Below are 27,724 nucleotides of genomic sequence, written 5' to 3' on the forward strand. Positions count from 1 at the left end.
ACTGAAAAATAAAATTAAGTATGTTTTAAATTGTCTTTCATTGAAGAATTTCAAAAGTCATGAATATAAAAAAGATACCCCTATAAGCATTTTAGGTCCATAACTCTGGCAAGTTGGAAACTATAAGACCAATAGTCAAAGTTTCCCCATAGATACTGGTAAAATACAAAGTATGATTTTTTTTAACATTTATTTTCTCTTTTAAATTAGAGCAGTCAGATGGCTTGTGCAGAAGATTGGAGAAGGCTTGTATTAGTCCCAAACCACAAAAGCCGTGGGATAAAGACGCCTGGGAGATCCCACGAGAGTCCATTAAGTTGGTGAAGAGGCTCGGTGCTGGGCAGTTTGGGGAAGTCTGGATGGGTGAGTGTGTGGTCCTGGAGCCAGAGATCACTCTGGAGGCAGGAAAACTAATGGCTCAAGCCAATTTCTGTCATTTTGCTCAGCCAATCCCTAAACTGTGTCAGAAGCATCACTTCATTTGTTTTTCTTTGTTCACCTGGCACCAAAAACTGGCCTGTAGCATTATTTGATCGGACTCTTTCTCTTCCATATGACTTAGTAATTCTCTGTCAGACAAACATTTATAAGGAAGAGAGCAGTGGGTATTTATCCTGATTTTTCTGTCTACTGCTTCATGGTTTATGGCCAGAGCCTCTGGACACACACATTTTAACTACTGAAAATTTGCTTCTATCTCAGGAGAAGGTACACTTGGTTTAGGACCATCCTTGCTAGTGGGCTTAAGGAAGCCTCACATTTATTGCACTTTCTCACCAAGAAAGTTTTTAAATATGGCCAAAGCACCATCATTATGGGTCATTCTTTACAGTTAAGTATAGCCTTCTCAGGCTAGCAAAATTATGGTAGTGGCTTTTTAATGGGGATTTTTTTTTTTGCCCATCTGCCTTTTCTAAAGTTTTTACAGTGCATGTGAACTTCTTTTGTGATAAAAATAGCCCCCTTACCCCCCTCTTTTTAAAGCATCATGTTTTCTTCATGGTTCTAACTGAAAATGCAATTACTTCTGGAAAAGATAACGCGTGAGGTCCTACAAGTCTTACAACATCACTCTTTCTGTCCCAGCCCCATATACGTGAAAGCAAACATGATTTCTAAAGAGCAGGAGTGGACAACTTTTAAAAACTGCCCAGCCCCATCCTTACTGGTATGGCTTAGCTGGTTGGGCATCGTCAGCAAGGCGAAGTATTGCTGGTTCAATTCTGGGTCAGGGCACATGTCTGGGTTTGGGCCAGGTCTCTGGTGGGGCACGTGCAAGAGGCAGCTGCTCGATGTTTCTCTTGAGCATCAGTGTTTCTCTCCCTCTCTTTCTCTTTCTCTTCCCCTCTCTAAAAATAAATAAATAAATAAAATAGATTTTTTAAAAACTGTCTAGCCCCAGATGAGCTGAAACTAGACTCATCCCGTCTGCTGCCGCCACATGGGTATTTCACTTCCCCATCCTGGGGTCTATGAGGAAGAGGTTTTTTCTCTAAAGTCTTGGCCCTTGGGATCCCAGCTTTGCCCACTTTCTCCTATTGGTGCTGCTTTAGTCAAGGTGCTTTCAAATATAGCCTATAATGACCCAGCGTATAGTTAATTCTTACTGCGCTGTAAGTGTTTGTGAACGTGTTTAGAGAATTCAGGTAAATGAGGATCGTGCACCTCACCTGCGTTTGGTTGGCGTATTTCGGAACCAGTGGCACTCTATTTCTGTTCCAATCAGCAGATCCGTGGGCGCACGTGCTCGCTCCAGGTGTGGTCTCTTCCCAGGCACACTCTGTTGCTGAAGTCATGATATTATCCTCTTCCTTCCTCCATTTGCTCTGTTCTTTTTCATTGAGGTAAAATTCACGTAACATAAAATCAATCATGTTAAAGTGAACAATTCAGAGACATTTTCTACATTCGCATCATTGTGCACCCATCACCTTGATCAAGCTCCAAAATATTTTCATCACTCCCAAAGGAAACAACGGCAGCACAGAGCAATCCTTCCCTGTTTCTTCCTCCCACCAGTTCCCACAACCGCTACTTTACTTTCTGTCTCTACAAACTTGACTACTCTGAGCAGCTCACACAGGTAGAATCATATAGTATTTACCCTTTTGTGACTGGTTTATTTCACTTAGTATTATGTCTTCAAGCGTCATCCATGTTGGACCATGGCTCAGAATTTCATTCCAATGTAAGGCTGAATAATATTCCATTGTACGGGTATATCACAGTTTATTTATCTGTTGGTGGATATTTGGGATGTTCCCACCTTTTGGCTGTTATGAAAAAATGCTGCTGTGAACGTTCGTGCACATGTTGTTGTGTCCACAAATGTTTTCATTTCTCCTGGGTGTATACATTCTCTAGGAATGTATATGGAAATGGAAATCGTTAAATGGAAATTCTACATTTAACTTTTTGAGGAACTATCAAGCTGTTATCTGTTCATATTTTTAAAATGCTACCTTCTCTTTTTTTCCCTAGGTACTTGTGTTTATTTCTTAGTAACTTTTTCAAGTTCACAGCATAAGGTCAGGAATAGTATAATAAATATTGTATGCCCTTCACCGAGATTCACCAGTTAATATTTTGATACATTTGCTTGATCTTTTTATACATATACACATATATACACATACATATTCTATTGTTGTTGAATCACTTCAGATTAAGTTGCAGACGTGTTGACACTTGTCCCCTAAATACTTAAGCATGTGTCTCCTAAAAGCAGGGCCATTACGTTATACTATACAGCAACCACACTCAGGGAATTCAACAGTGAATCATCCTGTTGTCTAACACAGAGTCTGTATTCAAATTTCCCTAATTGTTCCAATAATGTCCTTGTAGCTGAGATCATATATTTGCATTCACTTGACATGTCTATAGTCTCCTTTAATATGGAACACCCAGTCCCTTAGCTCATTTTTATATTTCACGACACTGACATTTTGTAGAACATAGGTCACTCATTTTGTGGAATGTTCCTGATTTGGATTTTTCCTGATGTTGCCTGTGACATAGCTCAGGTTGTACCTTTGCATGAATAGTTCTAAGTGATGCTGTGTCCTGGGTGCATCTGGCGTATTAGTTGGTTCCATTATGGCTGATTTTGAGGGGTGTTGTTTTTCTTTTTTAATTGAATTTATTGGGGTGACATTGGCTAATAAAATTATGTAGATCTCAGATGTATATTACCATTTATCCCCCCTATACCCTCCTCTACCTCCCCTCCCCCATCTTTCCCTCTGGCAATCACCATATTGCTATCTGTGCCTATGAGTCTTCTCTCTCTCTCTCTCTCTCCTTTCTCATTTCTTCTTATAATTAGTTAATAAGGCTGTGGGGAGATTAAACTTATGTAAATATTCTGCACTCCAAAGGAACTTCCCCGAAATAGTTTCAGCATTATTTTCTCATTTTGAATTCTCTTCCCTCTGGGAAGCTGTGACTTCTCTAAAAAGCTGCACGTGCCCCTGTCCTCCTCCCACACTCCCCAGACCGCATCTCTTCCAACCCCACTGGCCCCTCTGGTAACCAGGGACTCTGCCTTCTCTCCCCAGCCCCCACTTTCCAGCCTTGTCTCTTTATTGGCAGGAAAGTACACGTTCACGATTACATTTAATTGCCCTCCAGGCCTCTGAGTCCATCTGAATGTGCTTTTCTCTCTGTATTTGCCGTTGAGTGGGGAGGAGATGACAAGATGTGGAGAGGGAAGAAGGCGGGAGAGAAAAGAATGTCCCAGCTATATGGTGTCCACAGGCCCATTTCCAGGAATATTTTCATCAACTTTCTCATATACTCATCACAATAATGCTGTCAGATATAAATTACCGTCATCATTGGATAAATGAGGACACTAAGACTGACAAGCAACTTGTCCAAGTCGTTCAAGGCAGTGGAGAAGCCAGCTGGCTGCTCTGGCATCTCAGAGACCTGGACTCCCTTGTTGGCTAAGCTGCCTACGAGTTAATCTGACCTCCCGAGGCTCAGTTTCCTCATCAGTGAAATGAGCAAACAACTCTCTCACCTCTCATTGAAAGGAAGAATGAAATTACAGAGCTGAAGAATTTGCTATGGAGTCTGGCTCTGTGTATATTATTATTTTCATTTTACCTTGTCTGACTATAGCCTTTGGAAGCTATATGTCAATGGATTTTCTCCCATTTTAATTATTAATTCAAGCTATAAATAATCCAGCTAGACCTTCCCATGGCTGTTTGTTAGCAAAAGAATTGCATATTTGTCGTGAAGGGAAAAGTGGGAGGAGTTGAGCCGGGGTATACTCATCCACCCTACAGTAGCAGCCCTGCATGTGAAGTGATGGTTTGGAGTTTTGCTTCAGCCTCCTAGTGTTCAGCTTTGAAGCCATGATAAAGACATTGAATTGAATGCTATTTTCTCCCAAGAGATAAGGGATAGGATCTGCTGGTCTTGGAGTTACCACTTTGAGAGGAAGAGATTATAATAGTCCTCCTATATTTTCTTAAACTTTTCTTGGCGGGTTCCTAGCGAGTAACCTTTTTTTCAACTGTGTGTTGGTGGTGCTCCAGGTGCCATTTGCCAGCCCAACACGTCCATTCTAAAGACAGTGACAAGAGTGTGAGCTGGCAGTAAGTCAAGTGCAAGCTGACAGTGCGGGACATATGCCTGAATAGACCGGATCACAGCACGGTGCTGGTTCTGTCGTGAGTAGCTCAAGCCTGAGCTCTGAAATTGTCACCCTGAGCTCAAGCACATTGGTGCTTTCTGGGATTGAGAAATCCTCTTTGCTTCAAATTCTAGATACATGTAATCCTCCTGCCAATTTCTCACCTTTTCCAGTTCATGGGCTTCCACCGGGCCACATACTAAATAGTCACACTGGTTGCATAGGACTTTTCTTTAGCATGTACCTAGTTGGTGCCTGGGAGAAACTGAGGTTTAGAAAGGAGAATAGGACACCGGAAAATATGTTATTGTTTTCTCCAGACCGGTGCTTTTTATTTAAACTATTTGAAAGTGGATAAATACCTTGTGAAAATTTATTATCTGAAAGGATTTGTTAATAGTGTTTTCTTGTGGTAAATGCACATAATTCAGAGCACAGTTCACTTCTGTCATGGACATTCATATTGTATGACCAACTTCGGGACTCTTTTCATCTTGAAAAACTGACACTCTGTATTTTTTTTAAAAAAAAAAAACAGCTCTTCCCAGCCCTTATCAACTACTAATCTACTTTCTGTCTCTATAAGCATGACTACTCTAAGTACCTCACATAAGTGGACTCATACAGTGGTTGTGTTTTTTTGTGTGAGACTGGCTTATTTTATTCAGTGTAATGTCTTCCATTTTCATCCATGTTGTAGCATGTGTCAGAATTTCTACCCCTTTAGGGCTAAGTAATATTCCATTAACTATTTTTATCTTTTCATCCATCAATGGACACTTGGGTTGCTTCACTTTTGGGCGGTTGTGAATAATACTGCTATGAACATGAGTACACAGATATCTTTATTTATATTTGAGAGGCTGCTTTTAATTCTTTTGGATATATGAGGTTTGTCCCCAAAGCCCAGCCATTGTTAACAAAAGGGTTTGTGCAAGATTGATATACTCTGGCAGCCAAGGAGAGTGTACTGGAACGCACATGGGCAAACAATGATGACTTCACTGCACTAGTCAGTGGGGGTGGGAGATGCCATTGAGTGAGTATGTGTACTGTGTGGCCATGGCACTCTAAATGACTGAAGGAGTAGAGCAAAGAATCTGCATCAAATTTGGGGTTAAATTGGAGCATTCCTCTGGGGAAACTATTTGGATAATTCAGAAGACCACTGCTATGGGCAACTGGTGATTGGCATCTTCATCATGACAACAGGCCTGTTCATGCATGACATCTCTTGCAGAGTTTTGTGGCAAAACATCAAATCACCCAGGTAACACACCCCCCCTTACAGCCCCGACTTGGTGCCCTGCAACTTCTGGCTTTTCCCAATATTAAAATCACCTTTGAAAGGGAAGAGATTTCAAACCATTGTTGAAATTCAGGAAAACACTATGGGGCAGCTGATGGAGACTGGGAGAACTCCATGACGTCCCAAGGTGTCTACTTTGACGGGGACTGAGGCATCATTGTCTTATATACAGTGTTTCTTATATCTTGTATCTTCTTCAATAAATGTCTTTATTTTTCATATTATATGGCTGGCTACCTTCTGAGCAGACCTCTCATATACACAGAAGTGGGATTGCTAGATCATTTGCCAATTCTGTTTAAATTTTTTGAGGAACCCTCATATTGTTTTCCTCAGTGGCTGCGCCAGTTTACATTCCTACCAACAGTGCACAGCGTTTCAGTTTCTCCACATCATCACTAGCACTTGGTATTTTCCACTGTTTTTTTGTTTTGTTTTGTTTTGTTTTTTGTTTTTGTTTCTGTTTTGTAGTGGCCAACCTAATGGGTTTGAGGTAGTGTCTCTTGTGGTTTGATTTGCATTTACTAATGATTAGTGATGTTGAACATTTTTTCATATGTTTGTTATCCATTTGTATATCTTCTTGGGAGAAATGTCTAGTCAAGCCTTTTGCCCATTTTTAACTGGGTTATTTCTTTAATTTGCTAATAATGATTTAAAAGAGAGTGGCAGCAGAGGCTCATCTGAAACATGGTTATGAAAGAACCAAGCTTGTAGGAACAGTGTAGGGTTGAATGAGGTGGTACTCGTGAGCACTTAGTCCAGTCAATTTCATCCAAAGAACCCTTGTTATCATTACATATTTAATTTTATTATAAAGAGAGCATGGTGACATTAGAGCAGAGGCTATGAAACAGAGGGAAGAAATTACCTGGGATTTTCCCACTCAACACAAGTTGTTTCTTGGTTTTTAAAATTCAGCTTTTATTTTGAGGTACTTTTAGATTCATTTGCAGTTGTAAGGAGTAACAAATAAAATGTGTCCACAAACCTCTTTTATGCAAATGTTCATAGCAGCATTATTCATAATAGTTGAAGAGTGTAAATAACCCAACTGTGCATCAGTTGGTGAACTGATAAACAAACTGTGATGTAACCATTCAACAGAATATTATTTGGCCGTAAAAAGAAATAAAGTATTGACACATGCTACGAAGTGGGTGAACAAGGAAAACACTGTTAAATGAAAGAAGTCAGACACAAAGGACCGTACATTCTATGATTTCCTTTGTATGAACTGTCTGCATAGGCAGATCTGTAGAGATGAAGAAGGTGAGTGGTTGCCTCGGGTGGGCGATGGGAGCATGGGGGGAGCTACTGTGAGTGAGTACCAGTTCCTTTAGGAGGGTGATGAAAATTTTCAATAATTGATTGCGGTGTCAGTTCCACGACTCTGAAAATACAAAACCCAATGAATTATATACTTTATATGAGTAAATGGTATAGTATATAAATTGTATTTCAGAAAGCTATCATATATATAAAAGAAGTAATACAAAGAGATCCCATATAATTTTACCTACTTTCTCCCAATAGTAACATTTTGAGAAATGGTAGCACAGCATCACTGCCAGGATACTGATGTTGGTAGTTGTTTGACTTTAATTATGCTTTACTCCTTCTGGTCTTGTATTAAATAAAGAAAAGAAAAGGGAGGGGTGAGGGAAGGAGAGGGGAGGGAGGAAAAGAAAGAGAGAGAAAGAAGGCAACAGGAAAAAATAGAAAATTTTGATCTGGGGTCTTCTTTAGATATGGGCCTGTGAATTTGGCTGTCAGTTAGGAATCTCCTCCTTAGCTATTGAAAGAATGTTAATATATTGAATGCATTTAGCAGAGGAACGCTAGAAATAAAACCAAAAGAATAGAGATTGGTGATTGGTTCTACTGTAAGTCAGAGGTTAAAGGATGCTCCTTCTCGCACGTGTGTTTGCGAGTCCCATGCTGACCAAGGGCTGGCGCAGCAGCAAGGTCTGTGCAGTTTGGAGCTGGCAGAATTTACTTTGTGTTTCTCAAGGGATAGCGGGTTAGTTTTTCTCATTCACAGAAAAAGAACAAATTAAATTTTTTATCAACATTAACCAAGTAAGTTGATACTTTTGCTGAGCAAAAGGAATGGTTCATAAACTACCAGTCACTTATTATGGACTGAATATTTTTGGTCTGAAATTCATTGAACAAATATTAGGAAGTGACCTATTCTGTCGGGTGTGAGGGAGGAGGGGTTGGGGATGAAAAAATGAGGAGTTTCTCCCTCAAGCTGTTTCCGCTTGCTAGTGTGATCCTCTTGACATCTGGCCTGGTGACGTTTTTCTCAGTGGGCTGTTGGACTCTGAGGGAACTGACTGAGCAGTGAAGATAGGGGTGATGTTTCCTTTTACCTCTTGGTCTATGAAAAGACTTTGGAAAGTAAAGTTGTTTTAGTCTGAAAGTAAAGTTATTGTGAACTGTATTATGCTCGATGCATTTTCCTGTGAGCCAACTGCATTGATATTAGTCACCAGCTAACTTCCCAAGTCAACTGCCCACATCTCTTTTAAAACCACCCTCCCGAGGTTCTTTTCAGCACGTTCTTTTCAGCACGTTCTTTTCAGCACATTAGTCACTCTCTCTCACACAACGTGAGCCTTCTCCAATAGTCACACCAGCGTTCTTTAACTGTGACAAAGAGGCACTCCATAGGAAAATCTTTACTGCTTTCAAAAGACTTTTTAAATCATTTTTCATCTTTAATGCCAACCCAAATCTCCACGACTAGGCAAATTGAACCTGCCCACAGAATACAAATCACGCTGAAAACCCGCCCTGCTGTCTAAATGTCACAGCGCTAACCTTAAGTGGCAGCGCTGCTGTTCTTGGGCTGTTGGACACAGCTGTTCTAGTCACTGTTTGCGTCAAACTCCTTATCAGCATCTTAAATATCTTTAGCAGCTGCAGTATGTCCTGATAACCTTCCCTCCAACCCGAGGAAAGCATTTTTTCTTTATTCTTTACCCACAATTTTGTGTTGTGTAAAATCTCAACGAGTTTCACTGCTTTTATGATGACTGCAGAAGAGGAATTTTGTTTCTTCCACTTTTATTGTTGTGTAATTCACAAGCAGGCAGAAAAGTGCACACGACACAACTTTTTAGTATCACAAATGATTACAAAATGAAGCCCTGTGTGCTGACCACTGAGCTCCCACAGGGGAAGCTTGCTGGCACCCACAAGTCCCTGCTCAGCCTTTGCAGTCACAGCCACGCCTGTGCCCCACAGACAGCTGCTCTTCTGACCTTTGTGACAGTGACCTGGCTTCTCTTTAGAGTTCTGCCACTTTACCCTCTGCATCCCCAAACAACCGAGGTTAGTTTTGCCTGTTTTTGAACTTTATGTAAATGAATTATACCAAATGTACTCTTTTATTGTATCTTGCCTCTTGTATTTAACATTATGTTTGTGAGATTCATTCACGTTTTAGGGTGGAGCTACAATTCATTCATCCTCATTACTATGTAGTATAGTTTTGAATTTATATTCAAGACATACGGCTATTTGTGCCTTGAGCTCTCTATTCACTGATGGAATGGAGGTGTTCTCAGGTTTTGGCTACTGTGAGCAATGCTGCTATGAACATTTCCAGGCCGCTGATGCATGAGGGCTTGAGTTTCTTTGGGGTGACCAGGAGTGGATTTCCTGGTTCACAGGAGTCTGCATCTTTTAGTCTGTTAAGTACTGCCAACTGAGTTTCCCACGCACTTGTCCCAGTTTAGACTCTCACCAGTCAAGTACCGGAGCCTCCCTCCCGTGGACCACTTGGGTGTGGCAGGAGGGGGGGCTTGCTCCAGATTAATTGCTCTTGGAGGTGGTTCTGTCAACATTCTTCAGGGGCTCCTGGGAGATATTGTCAAAGGCAGAAGTTTTGTAGCTGAATTTCAGTGATGCTCAAAAGGAGCACAAAAAAGGGCCTAGGGGAGCTGCCCCAGTTTCTCTATGCACTCACCAGCACTCCACATTGTTGCCCAGTTGTGTGGTGGTGGCTTTATTTGCATTTTGGTGATTACTGATAAGATGGAGTTCCTTTCACATGTTTATTAGTCATTTGAGTTTTTTCTTTTTGAAATGTTCATCCAAGACTTTGCCTATCTTTTCACTTTTTCTTTCTGATTTGTAGGAATTATATATTCTGGACACTAGTCCTTTCCAGTCCTTTGTTAGTAACATGTGTCAAAGACGGTGTATTTTCTTGCTATGCTTTACCACAATACATTCATGTATGAGGACCTTTTTATAAACTTTTAAATAACTCTATAGTGGAATATTCTTGGTTTAAATGTAACACTAAAGGGCTTTTGTTGGTGAAATTTACTTTACATTTACTCTTAAGAGCCATAGGAAAGGTCATATTGCTATCAGAAAGGAGACCAGCCGGGAGCAGGTCTGCCTAGGGCCAGTTCTTAGCTTCGTGCAGGGAAGATTTCACAACAGAGTCAAGATGATTTTGACAGTGTGTTTAGTAAAGTTAGGGGCAGTGAGACAAGGAACTAGGATGGTTCCTAGGATAGAAACAGCAACAGGAGGCAGGGCTTCTCTGGCTTACTGAAAAGTCAGAGAAAAGGGGCCTTGGAGACAGGTTCAGAGGCTTAGCCTGCTCCCCGGGGTGCAAGTCTCGTAGGGACCATTAGAGTTTAGAAAATGTGTGCCCATGGGGGGAGAAGAGAAGGAAGGGAAAGGCACAGGCTTGCTGAGTCCTTGTTTTGAGGGTTTTTAAAAGCTGGGAGTTTAAGGGAGGTCTTAGGAGTGATATCAATTAATAGAATGTACATCAGATTTTCCAGGTGTGCCCTTTTAGGGTCATGGTCTCCACTGATTGGTCAGCGCTAAGGGGGTCATTTGTCATTGCAGCTGGTCCTTGCTTCACTCACCTGGTTATGCTGCTTTTGCAGGCCTGGAGCCGAAATACATCTGAGGCCTAGATGTTATCTGACCTGAGATGATCTTCTGTGTTGGCTGTAAATTGCTCATCCAATTGTTCTGCTATCTTTCTCAGCTTCCCCACTCTACTTGCCAAGGAGTTTTTCTAGGTATTACTGTCCTGCCTCAGTGTGTTTGTAATTATGCATTTAAGTGGAAAATCAATTTATATTTTTATGACTTCGCTGTTTTGTGTAGGCTGTGGCTTTCAAAAATAACCTAGGACAGTATTTTGTGAGCTTTCTATTACAGTCTCATTTGTGCGTTCTTACATTTATTCTATTTTATATACCACATTCTTTATTTTTCTGTAGAGTATTACAAACTCCTAGTAAGTATAAGTCAAAGTGGAATATAAAAGGAAAAGTTTTAACAGAGAAATCAGTGTTAAGGACCTGAAGAAAAATTATTTAACTAGGGTTGACAGCTGTAAAGTAATACTTTTTCTTGCCAATTTGAAGGCGTGGAAATAGAAACATAATCTCTTTTCTTATAGAACGTAATTTCTTTTGTAAAAAATAAAGGAGGGGCACATACACAGTAAGTCTCTCTTATACATTCCAAGATCCTCAGTGGATGCCAGAAACCTAAGATAATACCAAACCCTGCATATACTATGTTTTTTCCTATACATCACACCTTTTCAATGAAAGGAGGGGCTTTGCATTGCATCTTTGGCACATCTGAATTGCTAGCATCGATACTCCTGTGTTTGGGGGCTAGTAAGGAAAATAAGGGTTATTTGAACACAAGCCCTGCCAACAGTCCATCTGGTAACCAAGATAGTTGGTTACTGTTTGACCAATGGGCAGGGAGCATCTACAGGTGGATACACTGAACAAAGGAATTGAGGGGGATGGTGCAAGACTTCAATCAGGCTTCTAGAACAATGTGTACTTTGACGGTTATGAATTGTTTATTTCTGGAATTTTTCATTTAACTTTTTTGGACCATGGTTGACCATGGGTAACCGAAACTGCAGAAGTCAAAGCATGGGTGAAAGGGAACTGCTGTATTCATTTACACGCTTAATCAAAATATAAAAAACAAAAGAAAGTAAAAGCCACCCCAAATGTAACCACTGATTATCATTGCTGATGTTTCACTGAGCATGACTCCGGCCATCTCTCTTTGCTGTACATATAGAGATAATTATGTGACCTCAAAAAGGGGACTAGACACTATACATCTCCACCTTAGAGCTGTGCTTGTCTTAGGGCAGGCACTCGAAAACTAACACCCCAGGGAGTGGTAACCAACAGGGAGATTCCTGCTGGTAACCAGTTGCCACTGCCGCCTCACCATTTATTTTGTTGTTGTTGGTTTTGTTTGCATTTCCGAGAGAAATGTGAAAACAGAAAAGGCTTTCCCAGAGGAAAATCACGCTCAGAATTAAGCACATACCTGAGACAGGTCCCAGAAAAGTGATACCGGAGACACTGAAATTAAGAACAATCTGACAGTAACCAGACGGGAGGTGGTAAGGGATAATGGGGGAAAGAGGAGAAGTGTTTTCACAAAAAACTATAAAGGACACATGGACAAAACCAAGGGGGAGTGGAAGCAGAGGAGGGAGGTGGGGAGGGCTAGGGTCAGGGGGAGTGGTGGGGGGTAAATGCAGACAACGGAAATGAACAACAATAAAATAATTTTTTAAAAGAAAAAAAACGATACCTTGGGGGAACAATATTAAGGAGCCAGTATTTCCAGAAGTGTGTTCCATGCAGTGTGAAAAGGCACATGAAAGAGTGTCCTGTGTTCAAGAAGGTGTGGGAAATGCCGAGGTCAGCTGAGTCAGACAAGTTTCTTCACTGAAGGGCTCACAATGTGTTTGCTGCATCTTCCGGATGGGGGGAGGGGCACAGCAGGCCGTGGTCCCCAGACTTTCAGCACAAAACCCTTGGTTCTCGGAGAATCCCCAAAGTCCAGTTCTCTCTGAAAACTTTGGGAAACGCTTGACTGTAATATATTGTACTTTCAAGTTAGTGTATATAAATAATTTTTTAGTGCAAAGCTTTTTTTTCTGAGTAAGACATACCCAGCATAGAATATTGGTTGAGTGGTTAAAAGTAGAGTAATCAAAATTAAAAACACCCACAACTGCACCATGGGATGGCCGGTATTTGGTGTATTTTCTTCTAGACCATTTTCTGTGTGCATGCGTGCATGTGTGTGTACATGGGTATGTGTATAACATAGAGAGGTTTGGTGTGGTTTTAAAAAAATCTTGAATAAAGAACATTTTATTAATTAGAGGAAAATCTTAGTTTCCATAATGGAGTACTCTTAGAATTTTTTTAAAAACTGTTGCTTCATAAAAACGTTTTGACTGTGGAATAATTTTAGATAATTTTGTAAAGATGTTACAGATTAATTCCCATGTGCCCTTCACTCAGCCTGCACTAATGCTAACACCACGTAGAGTAATATGTAACTGTTTTCTATCTGTAACTAAGTTTTCTTCAAATTTTGCATGAAGACTTTGGATTTGCAGTTTGATAAAGCATGCCCCCCCTTCTGCCTTCCTAGGTTACTATCACAACAGCACCAAAGTGGCTGTAAAAACCCTGAAACCAGGCACCATGTCTGTGCAGGCCTTCCTGGAGGAGGCGAACCTCATGAAGACCCTCCAGCACGACAAGCTGGTGAGGCTGTACGCCGTGGTCACCAAAGAGGAGCCCATCTACATCATCACAGAGTACATGGCCAAAGGTGAGGTGCCCCGGGGCTGTCAAAGGGCTTAACCCTCACAGAGGAAAGCGTCTAAATGTTCAGAGAATGCTCAGATAATTTTAATTGTAAAACAGCATGTGCACCGACAAAAGAAATCAGAAAATGTGGGAAAACAAAGCATTTTCATAAACCATACCCTCATAAGCAATCCATGTCCTAAAGCTAATGGATAACATTAATAGATAGTCTTCCTATTTTCCCTGCCTTCATCTCCATATTTAGATTAGCCCCACGAACAGTACCCAATACCTACTAGGCCTCCAATAAATATTTATCAGATAAATAAATACAAATATTAAATAAGAGTATTTTTATTATATGTTTAAAATATGAGTTCTCACAATCCTAAAAATAGTTTGCTTGCCTCTTTAGCCTTATCTAAATGTTCAGGGTGTCACTTTAAAATGTGAACATTTTAAACACTGGTCAAGACTGAATTCCTATGTAATCGTAGAAAATGAAAAAGAGGTTCAAGAAACCATTTGTTCCCTTGCTGCTCTCACTGTCATGGAAAAGGGTTTGAATCTCCATCCTCCTTCCTCCAGTTCAGTATAGACACTAATGAACTGCCAAACGATTTTTCATGAATCAGCAGAAATGAAGGAAGAAAAGAAACATAAGCAATAATCCAGAATTAACCATCATCTCGTGCATAATGATTACAGTGTGTTATTAGAGCTGACTAGGTTAGAAAGTTGAACATTACATTTTCTTAATGTATGTTAATACTTCCAAATATTACTGACTCAGAGCCCTTCTCAAAGGACATTCTTAAAAAAAAAAAGACAGCCCCTGTGGCTCAGCTTGCTACATCACAGAAGCCAATCTCAGGATTATACACTTTGAGAGAGTTCAGTAAATACTAAATTAACCAAGTTACAATGTTATGAGTCATAAATGCAAATATGAATGTCTCCTGATAATAATGCCTAACCTTTATTGAGCACTTACTATGTAGTACTTCTCTCAGTGCCTTCCTGGGTGATCTCACTCAATCCTTTCCCCAGCCTGAGGGCTGAGTACCACGGTTTTGTGTTGTGGGCGAGGCAGCGGAACACTTACTGAGCCCTCAGTACCTGCCAAGTATCACGGCACGTGCTTTAATCTGTCCTCACAAGGACTCTGCAGTGGCCACTGGGACACACCCACTTTACAGGGTAAGCAGCTTGCCCTCAGGTCGCCAGTTTAAGTTCTAGGGGAAAAGGCAGGTCTTGCTTTAGAGATGAAGCCGTAGGAAGCAAGAGAGTGTTTCTGTGGGCACATGGCCTTTTAAGTAGGTCTAACTTTTTTCCAAGCACAGTTCGTTCATCAAAGACTCATTGTAAACCTTTGGCATGCGCCAAGTTCTGTGCTTTTGCTGGACACAGGTAGGAGCCCGGCTGGCTGGGTAGCTGCAAAGGGCGAGCCTGCTGCAAAGGCTCACTGTTTCTGTCTCAGAGAAGCTCTGGGCATCCGAGGGCTACAGCAAGTGTATCTTGGTGGCAGGTACAAAGTACTCTGAAATGCCTTGCTGTCAGACACTGTCACCCTTTCTTACCTGGAGCATATGTACATTTCAAATCAGGTCAAAGGTAACAGATTAGAAGGGACCAGGTTCAATAAAGCTTAGGAAGAGACACTATAACGACATGAAATTGAAAAGCCAGTCATTTTGTGGGGTTCCCCCCAATGGTCATGATCATTTGATTTTTATTTGGTTTTGTTTCCTTTTGTGTTTGAAATACACTAATTCATTCTTCCTCTATCAACAGGCAGTTTGCTGGATTTCCTGAAGAGTGATGAAGGGGGCAAAGTGCTGCTTCCAAAGCTCATTGACTTTTCTGCTCAGGTGACGTATGAAAAAGCCAGTCTATCTATAAATTTGCAAAGATCACTCCTGGTTCAGATTCAAGAGGAAAGTGTTGTTCCAGGACAAGGCACTGCTGTTGACTGTTTCCCAGAAGTGGTTATGTGTACACTCCCTTGGAGACAGCCTGGTGTTTTACACAGAATGTGTGTTCACATGTTCCTTTGACTTTGCATGTCATCTTCCTTAATGCGAATCAGTCTCCTTATATTTATTTCTGAACAAGTGATAGAAACAGTGCAGCTGAATTGGTCAGTTTGTGCTGCCTTTAGGGGAAGCATTTCCATGCAGTGTAAACTCAGAACCTTCTAAATGATGCATATGTCTTCTTTAATTTGCTAATCTGATGTACTGATACTTTCCTGTCCTCAGTGTTCCTGAAAACAAGAACAACATTCCTTTTCTACTCTACCCATTTTCAGTTATTCTTATTGGACATGCCTTCAGGATCCTGAGATATATTCACTTATAATATATAATATTTCTAGAGCTAGCTGAAAGGTTGCAAATTTGTTTACACTGCAATCACATGAGTGTACTTAAGAGCATAGGGAAGTTACCCAGAAACCTAGCAATGTTCTTGGTAATAACAAGGAAATGTACATTTGAATGATGCCAGCCACTGACTTTTAATACTTTCATTATGCTCATCAGTCATGTTCAGTAATTTGCTTGTTTCTTGGTATTGGCCATCAGAAGGCCAAGTAATGTAAAACCCAAAGTATCGCAGAGATTTCTAGAAGTTGTAGGAAAGGTCTTTATGATCTTTGTTTTTCTTACTCCTATCTTTTCTCTCAGACCCTTTTTTAGTTGGGGAATTGATGTAGCCTTCTTGGGAGGTGAGATCAAACGAAAGAACGAGTGTGTTCGAGTAAGGTGGGATTAACACAGACTCTGCGATGGAGTGTTGTGGGCAGAGCTGAAGTTCCACATCTGAGGACTGGAGTTTGTGTCCTGGCTGTGTGACTCACTGGCCATGCCACTTTGAGAAAGTGCGTTCCCTCTTCAGGTTCATTTATCCATTTATCCATTTATCCATCTATTAAATGGGAATGGGAATGCTTCCTTTAGGGAGATGTTGTTGAGGGTCTAATCAAACGAGCTGGACATAAGCACTTCAGAGCCTGTTGGTGGAAGCTGAGGACGCCTTAAGGCTGACAGGTCCCCTCATTACAGCAAAGATGTATGATGAAGTCATTCTGCTCGGTCAGCCCTTACCTCATCACCCAGAACTTGAGGAGTTTAGTAGATTCCATAGGAAATTCAAATGTCATCTGGAACTCCAGTATCTATTATGAAAAGAAGCAAAATTGCTGTGGTGGAACTGGAGGAAGGGAAGGGTCCAGCAGCCCTGACTTCTTAACCTCCTCTCACTCTAAGCTGGCCCTCAGAGGATCCAGGAGACCAAGAGTCCCAGGACCACAGTGTGAAAACCATTGCTCTGCAGTAAGAGGAAACATGACTTGGATGGGTACAGCTCTCAATCCTATGTAGATACGGAGAAAGCAGAAATCAGATCACCCTTGACACAGTGGAGGCCCTCTGCCTGGGGTGGTGACTTGGGCATCCCCTATTGGAAGAGAGAGTTGAGGAGTGTAGCAAAGTTTGCCAGACCTGCTCCTCAGGAAGGGAAAGGGGATGACAGGAATGTAGAAAAGTGGGACAGATGGCCCGGAGGCCGGAGTGGTCATAGACGGTCCACTGTGCCCAGAGAGCTGAGCTATGCCCACAGTTCTATAGGGTAGTAGAAGTCATACAAATTGGGGTGTGTACTGTACTAGAGAAGGACTTTATTTTGTCACATGGGTATTTTGTATTTGATTTTGCATAGCTTATCTCAAAACGCATCTTGACCAAGTTTAAGTCAAGGCCTCTGTATCTGTTCTTTAACTTTGTAAATGACTACTGATACTACAAAGGGTAACTTTTCCTAACTTAGAAAAAAACTGGGGTGAGGGAGTGTTGATTTCTAAGACTTTATAGCTTGCAAAGTGAATTATCACAAAGATAGGCATTGACTGACTTTCAAGTTGTAGGTTTCAGGCGGGGCCAGGAGCAGTCAAGGCCACTACCGCTGGTCTCCATCTGAGTCAGTGTACAGAGTCCAGCTCGTGCTGGATGAGCTCCTGTCTTTACCTGCCTCCGGGTTTCCCAGTAGTGACGACTGGTTAGAATTGGTGGAGCATCTAGTTTAAGTGCATGGAGAGTTAGATGTCAGTAGGAAAGTGAACAATCAGCAGCACCCAGGAAGTACCTAAGCAGGGGGGGTTCAGTAGTAAATGCATTTTCTTTACAACAAAATACCATCTCCTTTTGATTTCATCTTTATTCATGGTACAAACTTCACCCAGTCCTCCCCTCAAGGTGGAGCTTGTGGGACCACCTGATGCGTCACCCTTAATTATCACCTGCATCGCTAGCTTTCGGCTTTTCTTGTTGTAGCATCGATAACACAGGGGGACCTGGAAAGCACATACCTCACACCTCTGCTTTCTGTTAACCACACGCAGTGACCAGTCCCACTATGATATATATCGTCAATTCGCATTGTGACTGGTCCTATACAACGGCCCTCCTCCTACTTCATGTACCTTTCTAAAAGGGTTTTTCCACACAGAGAGAGTCATCGCTGAATTGTTTCTCCTTCTCTCCATCATGTGCCACTAGTTAAGACTGTCACTTTTCCATAACAAATAACGTAACAATAGTAAACATTAATAAAGCTGGCACAAGGTGATAAAAGAATATCTGGTGCCCAGATACTGGATAATATAGCCTTTCCTATGGTTTTTCTCCACTTAACTGTTTACAGTGGAAATAAAGCAGAAGTATTAGATAAATCCACTTGGTATTTGAACTCCAAACTATTAGTAGGCTAATAATATGTTCATACTTTGTTCCATTAGCATTGTCAATTGCATCCGTGGCATCAGAGAGTTGGGAAATTTAATGTTCACAAAGGATATGGTTCAATTCATCAGTTTTTCATAGTGGAGGATGGAGAATAAAAACAAACCAGTTTACATAACCCCAGCACCAGCGGTAAAAGAATAAGGGAACAGGGGTAAGGGGCAGCATTGGGACTTTTGCCACAGTCCCTCATCTGGCCTCTTCTTCCCTCTCCCTATGACCTACTTCCCCATGCTCAACTTTCCCCTCACTGGTCTCCCTGAATGGCAATTGAAACAGGAAGTGGGGGGAGTGCACACCGGAGCCTCACCATCACTTCCTGTCTCAGGCTGAGTTCTAAAAGGCACTTAAGGGCCCAGCTGTAATCCCAGCCCATCAGCCCACTCAGCTTTCCAACTAAGGCAGCTTTANAGTCCCTCATCTGGCCTCTTCTTCCCTCTCCCTATGACCTACTTCCCCATGCTCAACTTTCCCCTCACTGTTCTCCCTGAATGGCAATTGAAACAGGAAGTGGGGGGAGTGCACACCGGAGCCTCACCATCACTTCCTGTCTCAGGCTGAGTTCTAAAAGGCACTTAAGGGCCGAGCTGTAATCCCAACCCATCAGCCCACTCAGCTTTCCAACTAAGGCAGCTTTACCCATTGCTTTTCTTCTTGTATTAGATGAAGCATTTTGAGCTTTTTGTGCTGAACTAGGAAAGTTATCCCTTTGCAAAGGAAGTTTGATACTTTCAGAGCAGAGACACTTTGTACATAATTCCCTTCAAGCTTTTGCCTGATATGAGAAGAAATGAACTTGGAAGGAGAAGGGGTTGAACTCTGGGAATTTCCTTCAGCAGCAGCTTAAACTAAATTGTAAACTTGTAAAACTGAGAGAAAAATGAAGTGAGAAATTTGTGGTTGCAATATGAAGGTCAGATAAATCATCTTGTAATTTAGGCCAGGTGAATCAAAGCATTTCTTGGTCTTTGGTGGCAACATCCCTGAAGTGCAAAATTTACCAAAAATTAAATGGACAGTTATTTATGAGTAACACTGCAGTAAAAACGGAAAAACCAAGGTTGTCACAATCATGGCAACAGGCAACATTTCTTTAATTCCTTCTGGTTGATAAAACACTTCTACTTCCAGTGTCTAATTTGAATCCCACCACCTTGAAAGCCCTTGTGTTGTTATTTAATACACTGTACAAATGAGGATGTGACCAGGGATTTGTCCAAGGTTATATAGCCGGTAGGTAGAATTGCTGGACTTGGTCCTGGGTCTTCTAACTTCAGATAATGGGTTCCTTCTTCTGCACCCCATGGTCGTTCGTGATCAGAGTGGCTGCTATGGTCATTTTGCATCTGACACTACGCTGATAGGTAGTTTTCTCCCTTTATGAATTTTGCTTATCAGAATTAACAGTATCTTCAGGCTTATTCCCAAGAAAAAGTCTCTACTGCCAAGATACATCACATAGTGATTATACTCAAGATATGATTTGTTCTCTAGTATTAAATGTCAAGCCACATTTCAGTTGGAAATTGATAAAACGACAAAGAAGGCAGGGAAACCTCAGTCCACCTCCATGTCACTCTCAACTGTTGGGAGTAGGAAGCTTTTTGAGTGCTTCCTCATTATAGTATCTACTAACTGAGAAAACAACATATAATTAGAAACTCCTTGTAATGTAATTCTAGGTTGGGACCCACCAGTCTGCTTGTGGTAAATCAGGTCTGAAATGTCTGGAAGAGTGGGTGTTCTGAGGAAGTTTCTTGAGTATTTGGCAATACCCTCAGATGTGTGTCTTCTCACTTTGTCTCTTTGTAAAAAAACTAAAAGATAAGTTATGTTTTCATTTTCAGCTTGAGGCTATCTACACTCCACCCCCCCCCAATAATAAGGCAACAACTTTATTTTCAAAACTCTTATTAATATGAACCCCTGGCTGACAGTGTCATTGCATTAATTTACTTAAACTGGGGGAAGGATGACATTGAGAGGCTCAATCACTCCGTGGCCAGTGGGAGCCTCGGGGGACAGACTTGGTGTGCGTTTCATCCAGGAAAGCCAGGTCAGACCCCTCCCCACGTCATGGTCATTCTCACCACGTTACGTGGGGGTTCTCAGGCCTGACTCTATGCTGAAGCCCTTTCAAGCATGAGAGCCACAGGGAGATAGCCAGCACTGAAGAGATAATTAATTCCATAAAATCATCTGAGCCAGACATCAGCCTGGCTGAGGGGGCCGCACAGCCAGCAGGATGTGAAGACCCCCAGTGTGCATCTTTAAAGACCCAGAGCTGGGGAGCCATTCTCAGTGTGAAAGGTAGACATGGCAATTTTCTCTTTCTGCAGAGTGAGAAGCATCCCTGTCCTTTTGTATGAAGTATCTGACGATGTTAATAGTGGAGGGAGCACTGGGCTGAGAGTCGGAACACCTGCTCCCTCCTGAGGCAAAGCAGTTTGTGGGCCCCATGTCCTTGTTTCAGAAACGAGGGGACAGCTTAGGCTTCCAACAGCCTCGACTCTGAGGTGACAAGCAAACTCCCTTCTACTCAGAATATCTTTGTGGACCATCTCCCGGAAGTTGTAATCAATGATTCTGAGTGCGTTCAGATGACATTGAAATAAGATTTTGACATTCTTCTAAATAAGGGAATATAAAATGTATCACATGAGTGTAGTACCCAGGTGTCAGGCAAGGAAGAGCTCTATATTTTTCGAGTAATAAGTTTTATGTGTGAAGCTTTAATTCTGCTCATGAAAACTTATAAAATGGATAGATGACACTAGACTTACTGTCAGAACTGCAATACCAGATCACATGCCGCTTCCATATAAAAGCTGAAAAACTAGGCAACTGCCATTTAAAAGTGGGATAAAACAGGAACTCGGTTTTTTGGGGGGTAGGTACTGGTGGGGAGTGTTTAGCATATTTAAGCAGAGGAACCATGACTGATTGTTTAAAATAGCAAATAAGAAATAAGTTATTCTTGTTTCCAACCAATATTGATTGGAAAGCTCTCCGGCAGCAATAAGAAGCCTTAAGCTAATATAAAGGGGAGGTGGTGACACTTCAGGTCTGTGCTCCTGCCACCTCTCACCTGGGTCATATTTGGTCCCGGGTGGCCACCTCTGGTCAGCACTACTGTATGTCACTAAATAACTCCCTCTTGAGGTAGTCATCATGGAATCCTTAAATTGAATTGAAGTCCTTTAGGATCAGGTAGAGATCTTGACCAGCCCTCACAGTTTAAAAACACAAATGAAACCACTTTAATGGGAGCAGCAGAGTATACATTCCAGTGTCTTTCTCTTAAGTGCCTGGCTTGCTTTTGCTATGTTCCTCTTACCCTCTCGGCATGCCTCCCTCTTTTTCGCCCACAAATATGTACTAAGCCCCGCCAGACATGTGCCAGGGATGGGGTGAGCAAACTCAGGGCTGCCTCAGGAGCATGTGGCCAGTGTGGGAGGTCGCTAAGTAACAAGCAAGGGCTGTCTGGGGCGGATATTGCAGGCTCTTTTCAGAGCATGTGGGGCAGGATGGAATCTACCAGGGTGGGATAACAGCAAGAGGGTGGACTTCCTGGAGGAGGAGACCGTAAGAACCAGGGTTAGCCCTGCAAACCCAGGAAGGAGTTGGATGTAGGGACAAGTCTTTCAAGGAACTTGGTGCACAAGGACACAGAAAAGGGGCACAAGGGAGGTGATAATGGGGTGCATACAAAGAATAGGATTGGAGACAGAAAACGGTAGATGTGGGCATTAAGGAAACTGGAGTATTGTGCATGTACGCTGTGTAGGACGAGGAGTTCACTCTTTTGTATAACAGAAAAAAATGTAATTGAGAAAAGCAAAAAGTGGTTATACTCAGCAAATAGTCTTATAGGACTTACGGTTTTACTCTTTGAGTTTCTTTGAGTTTCGTTTCACCGTTGAGCAGTCAGCGCGTGCTGTTTGTATTTACTGTGACAGTTGCTTGCACCTCCCCATCGCACCCCCCACGCACACACCAAGGCTGTTGGAGACCCACAGGGCTCTCTGCCTTTTCACTCCTAGGATTTCTGTTTTGTGGCTGGGTTTTTCCTTGTTTTCAAAACTTGAAACTAGGAAAGGTGGGATGGAAAAGGAACAAGAGGGCCTCTGTTCCAGCTTTAAAGTATACACCTTTAAAGAGTTCATCTTTAAAGGATACACCCTGAAACAGACAGGATTCATTCTCAGATTTTTCGATTTAAAGTTAGATTTCTCATAGCCCTGGCTGGTGTAGCTCAGTGGATTGAGCACGGGCCTGTGAACCAGAGGATCACGGTTCGATTCCCAGTCAGGGCACATGCCTGGGTTGCAGGCTCGTTCCCGGCAGGGGACACACGATACATTGTGTGTCCTCGGCAGAGGCAACCATACATTGATATTTCTCTCCCTCTCTCCTTCCCTTCCCCTCTAAAGATAAATAAGTAAAATATTAAAAAATAAAATAAAAAAATAAAAAGATAAAGTTAGATCTCTCAGTACCCAGGCCGGTCCTTGCGCCTCGCACACCTACCACCCCCTCCCAAAACTCAGGACACCTTGGTCTTCCAGACTGAAATCTGAGGGAGTTCACACTGAGTCTGGAGAGAATTAAATCTATCAACCAAGTGGTTTCCCAGTGTTGCCCACGAAGAAGGCGTGTGGCTGAAGCCGTGAATGCTGGCAGGTTGCTGGCGTTTGCTCCTTTTTCCTGAGAATAATGGGGAGCGATTGAACAGCTAAGCAAGAATGTGATCTGATGAGGTCTGTGCCGTAAAGATTGCCTTGGCCACAGTGTACAAGCAGGACAAGGAGGGAGGACAGTGAGTCCAGGGGTCCTGCGGGGAGAGGATAAGCCCAAGGGAAGTTATCGCTCCCCATGGCAAGTGTGTAGAAACAGAAAGTGAAGGAAAACGCTGACTAGGGTGTTTGGATTGAGTAAGGGAGTGATCGGCGTCACGAGCACCGGGTTAGGGAGGGGGGTGTTGAGGGACGGAATCAGTTTTACTGTGCTGGGTTTGAGGCATCGTGAACACCCAGGTGAAGATGTTTTAGGTGGTCAGGTGTTTTAATATAGGGGTTGGACTTGAAAGAGGGATGTGAGCTGAAGAGAATTCTGGGAGGATGGCTCTGTGGACAGCCACTTTAGTGGAGGTTTGTTGAGGTACCAGAAACTGTGTGAAGGGGGCAGAGGACAGCCCTGGGCAGAACCCTGGGGAGAAGGCGGAGAGAGAGGAGGGCAGAAGCCAGGCTGGGGACACTGGAGCATGGTCCTGGGAGACAGTGCTTGAAGGAAGAGGCAGGAACTGTTCAGACAGAGAAACTGCCTTTGTATTTTGCAACAAGGAGGGCACTGGAGAACTTGGCTGACCTGTTCACACAGTAGTGGTTTAGGTGGGACCCAGACTCAGCCTCCTTCCCCTTCCCTGTTCCTGGTCTCCTCCCAGGCTCCCAATTCCTGAATCCTTTTGTTGGTCTCCACAGCTGCTTTCTAAGCCTGGTGGCCCTTCTCCATCCTCTTCTTCTTCCTTCTTTCTCCTTCTTCCTGTCCTCCCAGCCATCCCCAGCCACTTCCAGCCACACTCTTTTTTTTTTTTAAATATTTTATTTATTTATCTTTAGAGGGGAAGGGAAGGAGAGGAGAGAAATATCAATGTATGGTTGCCTTTTTTTGTGCATCCCCTGCTGGGAGTTGGCCTGCAGGGAACTGGCCTGCAACCCAGGCATGTCCCCTGACTGGGAATCGAACCGCGATCGTGTGGTTCGCAGGCCCGCACTCAGTCCACTGAGCTACACCAGTCAGGGCCCAGCCACACTCTTGAAACAACTTATTTCTGTCATTAATGGAATGTATAGTTATTTTTAAAAGTAGGTTCGTAATGATTTTTTCTATGAAGGAAAAAGATGAAATAGAATTACTGAAAGAGTGACTTCTAAATATCTTTTTTATAATATGGCTTTGTTGTCTTCTGTAGAAAATAGTTTGTATCCCCCATACTTGGAACACGTACTTTAACACATTTATGTTGCATCGCTCATGGGGTTTCATAAAATACAGTATAATAACTGTTTTACATTCAGTCACCAAAATAGCCCCTGCCCTCAACTTAACAGCAGTCTGTCGTCTCCAGTCTGAGGGCAGTTGAGTGCCTGGAATGCATTTTCCTGGGTGTTGTTACAGTAGGTACACAGTCCCTACCAGCAGACCGGAGCCCTGAGTCAGAGTTCCTAGCTGGGAAATTGCCTTTCTGGCCTCCCTGGTGCCTGGTCTGAGGCAACTTCATCTCTGCCTCCACAGCCACCCTCAAGTCGTGCCCAAGGGACCAAGTAACCCCAGGGGCCGAAGAGACCATGGGGTCAGTAGAGGGCCCCAGAGGAGTCCCTGCCACAGGTGTCACCACTTGGCCTCACCCCTTCCTCACACCCAGACCCCTTCCTGGGAGGTGCTGGCACCAACCTCCAGCTCCCCAGAGCCCCTGCCGCATGTGGCTGCAAGAATCACATGTGCAGGGGCAGCTGTCTGCTCCAGAGGCCGGGGTCCCCATTCCATTGGCCCACAGTCTCTTCCCAGCTAGCCAGCCCTCCCTGGACAATCACTCCCCCCAGCACTCCCTCTCCAGGCACCCTTGGTTCTCATGTTTTCATCCTCTGCCCCATAGCTTGTAAGCAATCGTGGCTTTCCTTCTTCCAAAACTAAATCTGTCTCCTGCCCATCATTTCCCACCTGGGCAATTGCAGTTGCCTCTTACCTGGTATTGCTGAATTGGGCAAGTAGAAATTCAGGACACCCTGTTATATTTGAATTTTGTTTATGCCACTACTAATTTTTTAGTAGAAGTATTCTCTTTGTGTTTCACCTAGCAAGCAGTGCTGCTCCTACCTCTCTCTTTCCTATTTGGCTTCCTTGTTCTATGTTCCACAGAGTTGCAAGAGCCAATTAGATACACTTATTTTTGCATTTTTATTATGATCAAATATACATGGAATAGAATTTACCATTTTTACTGTGCAGATCAGTAGCAGTAAATATTGTACATTCATATTTTTAGACAACCATCACCACCAGAACTTTTTCGGCTTCCCAAATTGAAAGTCCCCAACCATCTAATGCTATCTCCCCATACCCTTCTCCCCTAGCTCCTGGCAACCACCATTCTGTTTTATGAGTCTGTGAATGTAGCTGCTGGAGGTCCCTCACTAATTGGACTATTTGCATCGCAAACACCTTCAGCAGATTCCATCACACTTGTAAAAACCCCTGATGCCAGTGGTGGGCACAGCTCCCCAGCATCCTGCCCTTAGATGTGGAGCCCATGAAGCTCTTTCGTACCTTAGTGCCTCTCCCCAGCCCACTCCTGGCAAGTAACCCCCTGCTCCAGGCCTTGCCCCACCTCTTGCCCATGGATGTCTCCCCTGAGCATTGCCCCCAAAATAATTATATCCACTCACTCTGTGCTTCTCTGTGATGACCTTCTATTTCTTTCATTGTACTATTGCTGTTTGAATGTTTTGGTGAGTTCTTGTTTACCTTTGGACCATCGGCACTTAACACAGTTTTAGTATATAGTAGGTACTCAATAAATGTTTGTTGAATGACTATTTGACCAAAATGGGACCTGCCTATATATTCTTTAAAACACCAGATTTTTTATTCTCTGCATCATACAGCTCTGAATAGTTAAAAAATGTGTTTTTAATGTCCTCTGAGTCACTGTTCAGATGTGTTTAACCATGACCATTTTCCTGATATATTTCTTCTTCCCCTTCCTTTATGTTTATTTTTCTGCACAAAACTCACCTTATTGTTTGAAGTGGGAAAAAAAGAAAGTAGCATTGACTCTCTCTCTTTTACCTTACATATCCAATCCTTCAGCAAATCTGGCTGATTCCACTTTGAAAATAGACTCACATTCCTAAGTCCTCCACTGTCCCTCCGAACTGAGGCGAATTCTCCCTCTCAAGATGAATTACCTAGTAGCTGCCTAACTTGCCTTGTGCCTCAGCTCTTCTCCCTGCAGAGCCCACTGGTGACACAGCACAGCGTGCTGCTTTTTAAACACACACCCGATCAACACCCTCTCCCCATCTCAGCCCTTGACTCTCAGTACAACCGGAAAGCCCCGTAAAGGCCATTCACCTGCGGTTAGTTTCATCATCCTTGTCTTTCAAAGTTTCATCTTTTCATCAAGTTTTTATTCTCTTATTTGCATAAAAATCTGTGTTGTGGGGTTTCATAAGATCCACCTTGGCTTGCTCAAAGTCCAGATCTGTGATTCCTCTCCTGGATATCAGTAGTTAAGGGATGGGGCCCAGGCTGCAGGTGTCCTGAGAACTTGGACGAGTTTGGGAAGCACTGCCATTGAGAATGTGCTGAACTGAGTGAATGACCATCTTCCCAGGTTATACATCTTCCGAAGAAATACTTGCATTCCTCATGCTCAAGCTGTAGTGGCTAGAGAGCTATTGCTCTTTCCCACTGCTGCCCATGGGTGAAGGCCAGTGATCATTCCCCAGATCAGTAGGCGTGCAAGAGTCCTACCTGGTGAGTGAAAGGCATCCTGACGGTGCCTGTTTCTTGATTCAGCCACTTCCAGCCCCCGCCCCTCTGCCTCCATATCCTTAGGAAAAGGAAAATGCATGAGCAGCCACAGACAGCAACCTTCGCAGGCTCCGTTCACATATATGGGTGATTTTGAAAACTCATTTAAAAGGGGTTGAAATATAAATAAAGATGACAGCGAGTCAGTTTCAGGTGTATTTGGAATTTATCTGATCTTATTGCAGGCTTCCTTTAAAGTTTGTCCCAGGACAAATAAGTCAGGAATTATTTTCAGAGCTAGAGGTTGGGTCTCATGAGGGAATCCTTTCCACCTAATGAAATACAGTGCGTATGCCTGATATATATTTTCTTCACATCTTAGCTCTCTGATGTATATATCTGTTTGCTGATGTGTTATTTTCTGTCTGACCCATTAGAAAGTAAACTTCTCAGGGCAGGACCATGCGTGCTTGCCTGCTGTACCTAACAGAGTGGGTGCCTAGCAGGCAGGCTGTTTAGTTTCAGGCTGAAACTAAACCTGAATAGTTTCTCTGAGGAGAAAAAGGCCTTAAGCCCCCTCCTCCAGGGTCTTTTATTGGGTTCTACTACAAAGGAATACAGGGCAGCAAGGATCAAACAGTAGATAACATTTCAAAGAAATCTGAGGGCTTACTGTGAGTCAGAGTCTGTTAGGAACAGAGTTTTAGGGTTTCCTGCTTAAATCCTTAGCATATGAATGAAAGCACTCTTAGCAGAGCAGATTTCACAGGTTTATCAGAGGTCTTTGTGATGC

The 27,724-nt window shown here is 42.7% G+C and overlaps 1 protein-coding gene across 3 annotated transcripts in view; it reads left to right on the forward strand.

The window, feature by feature from the left end:
• The window catches only part of LYN (LYN proto-oncogene, Src family tyrosine kinase), a 130,576-nt gene that overhangs the window by 62,643 nt on the left and 40,209 nt on the right, over window positions 1-27,724 (forward strand). For all 3 annotated transcript variants that reach the window (XM_037028596.1, XM_037028599.1, XM_037028598.1), the window contains exons 8-10: window positions 211-363; window positions 13,437-13,619; window positions 15,392-15,468. In XM_037028596.1, the coding sequence (XP_036884491.1) occupies window positions 211-363; window positions 13,437-13,619; window positions 15,392-15,468 (413 nt within the window). The remainder of the gene's footprint in view (window positions 1-210; window positions 364-13,436; window positions 13,620-15,391; window positions 15,469-27,724) is intronic.

This window comes from Sturnira hondurensis, unplaced genomic scaffold, assembly GCF_014824575.4.
Source record: "Sturnira hondurensis isolate 20B ecotype Veracruz unplaced genomic scaffold, ASM1482457v3 Scaffold0020080, whole genome shotgun sequence".
Taxonomy (NCBI): Eukaryota; Metazoa; Chordata; class Mammalia; order Chiroptera; family Phyllostomidae; genus Sturnira; species Sturnira hondurensis.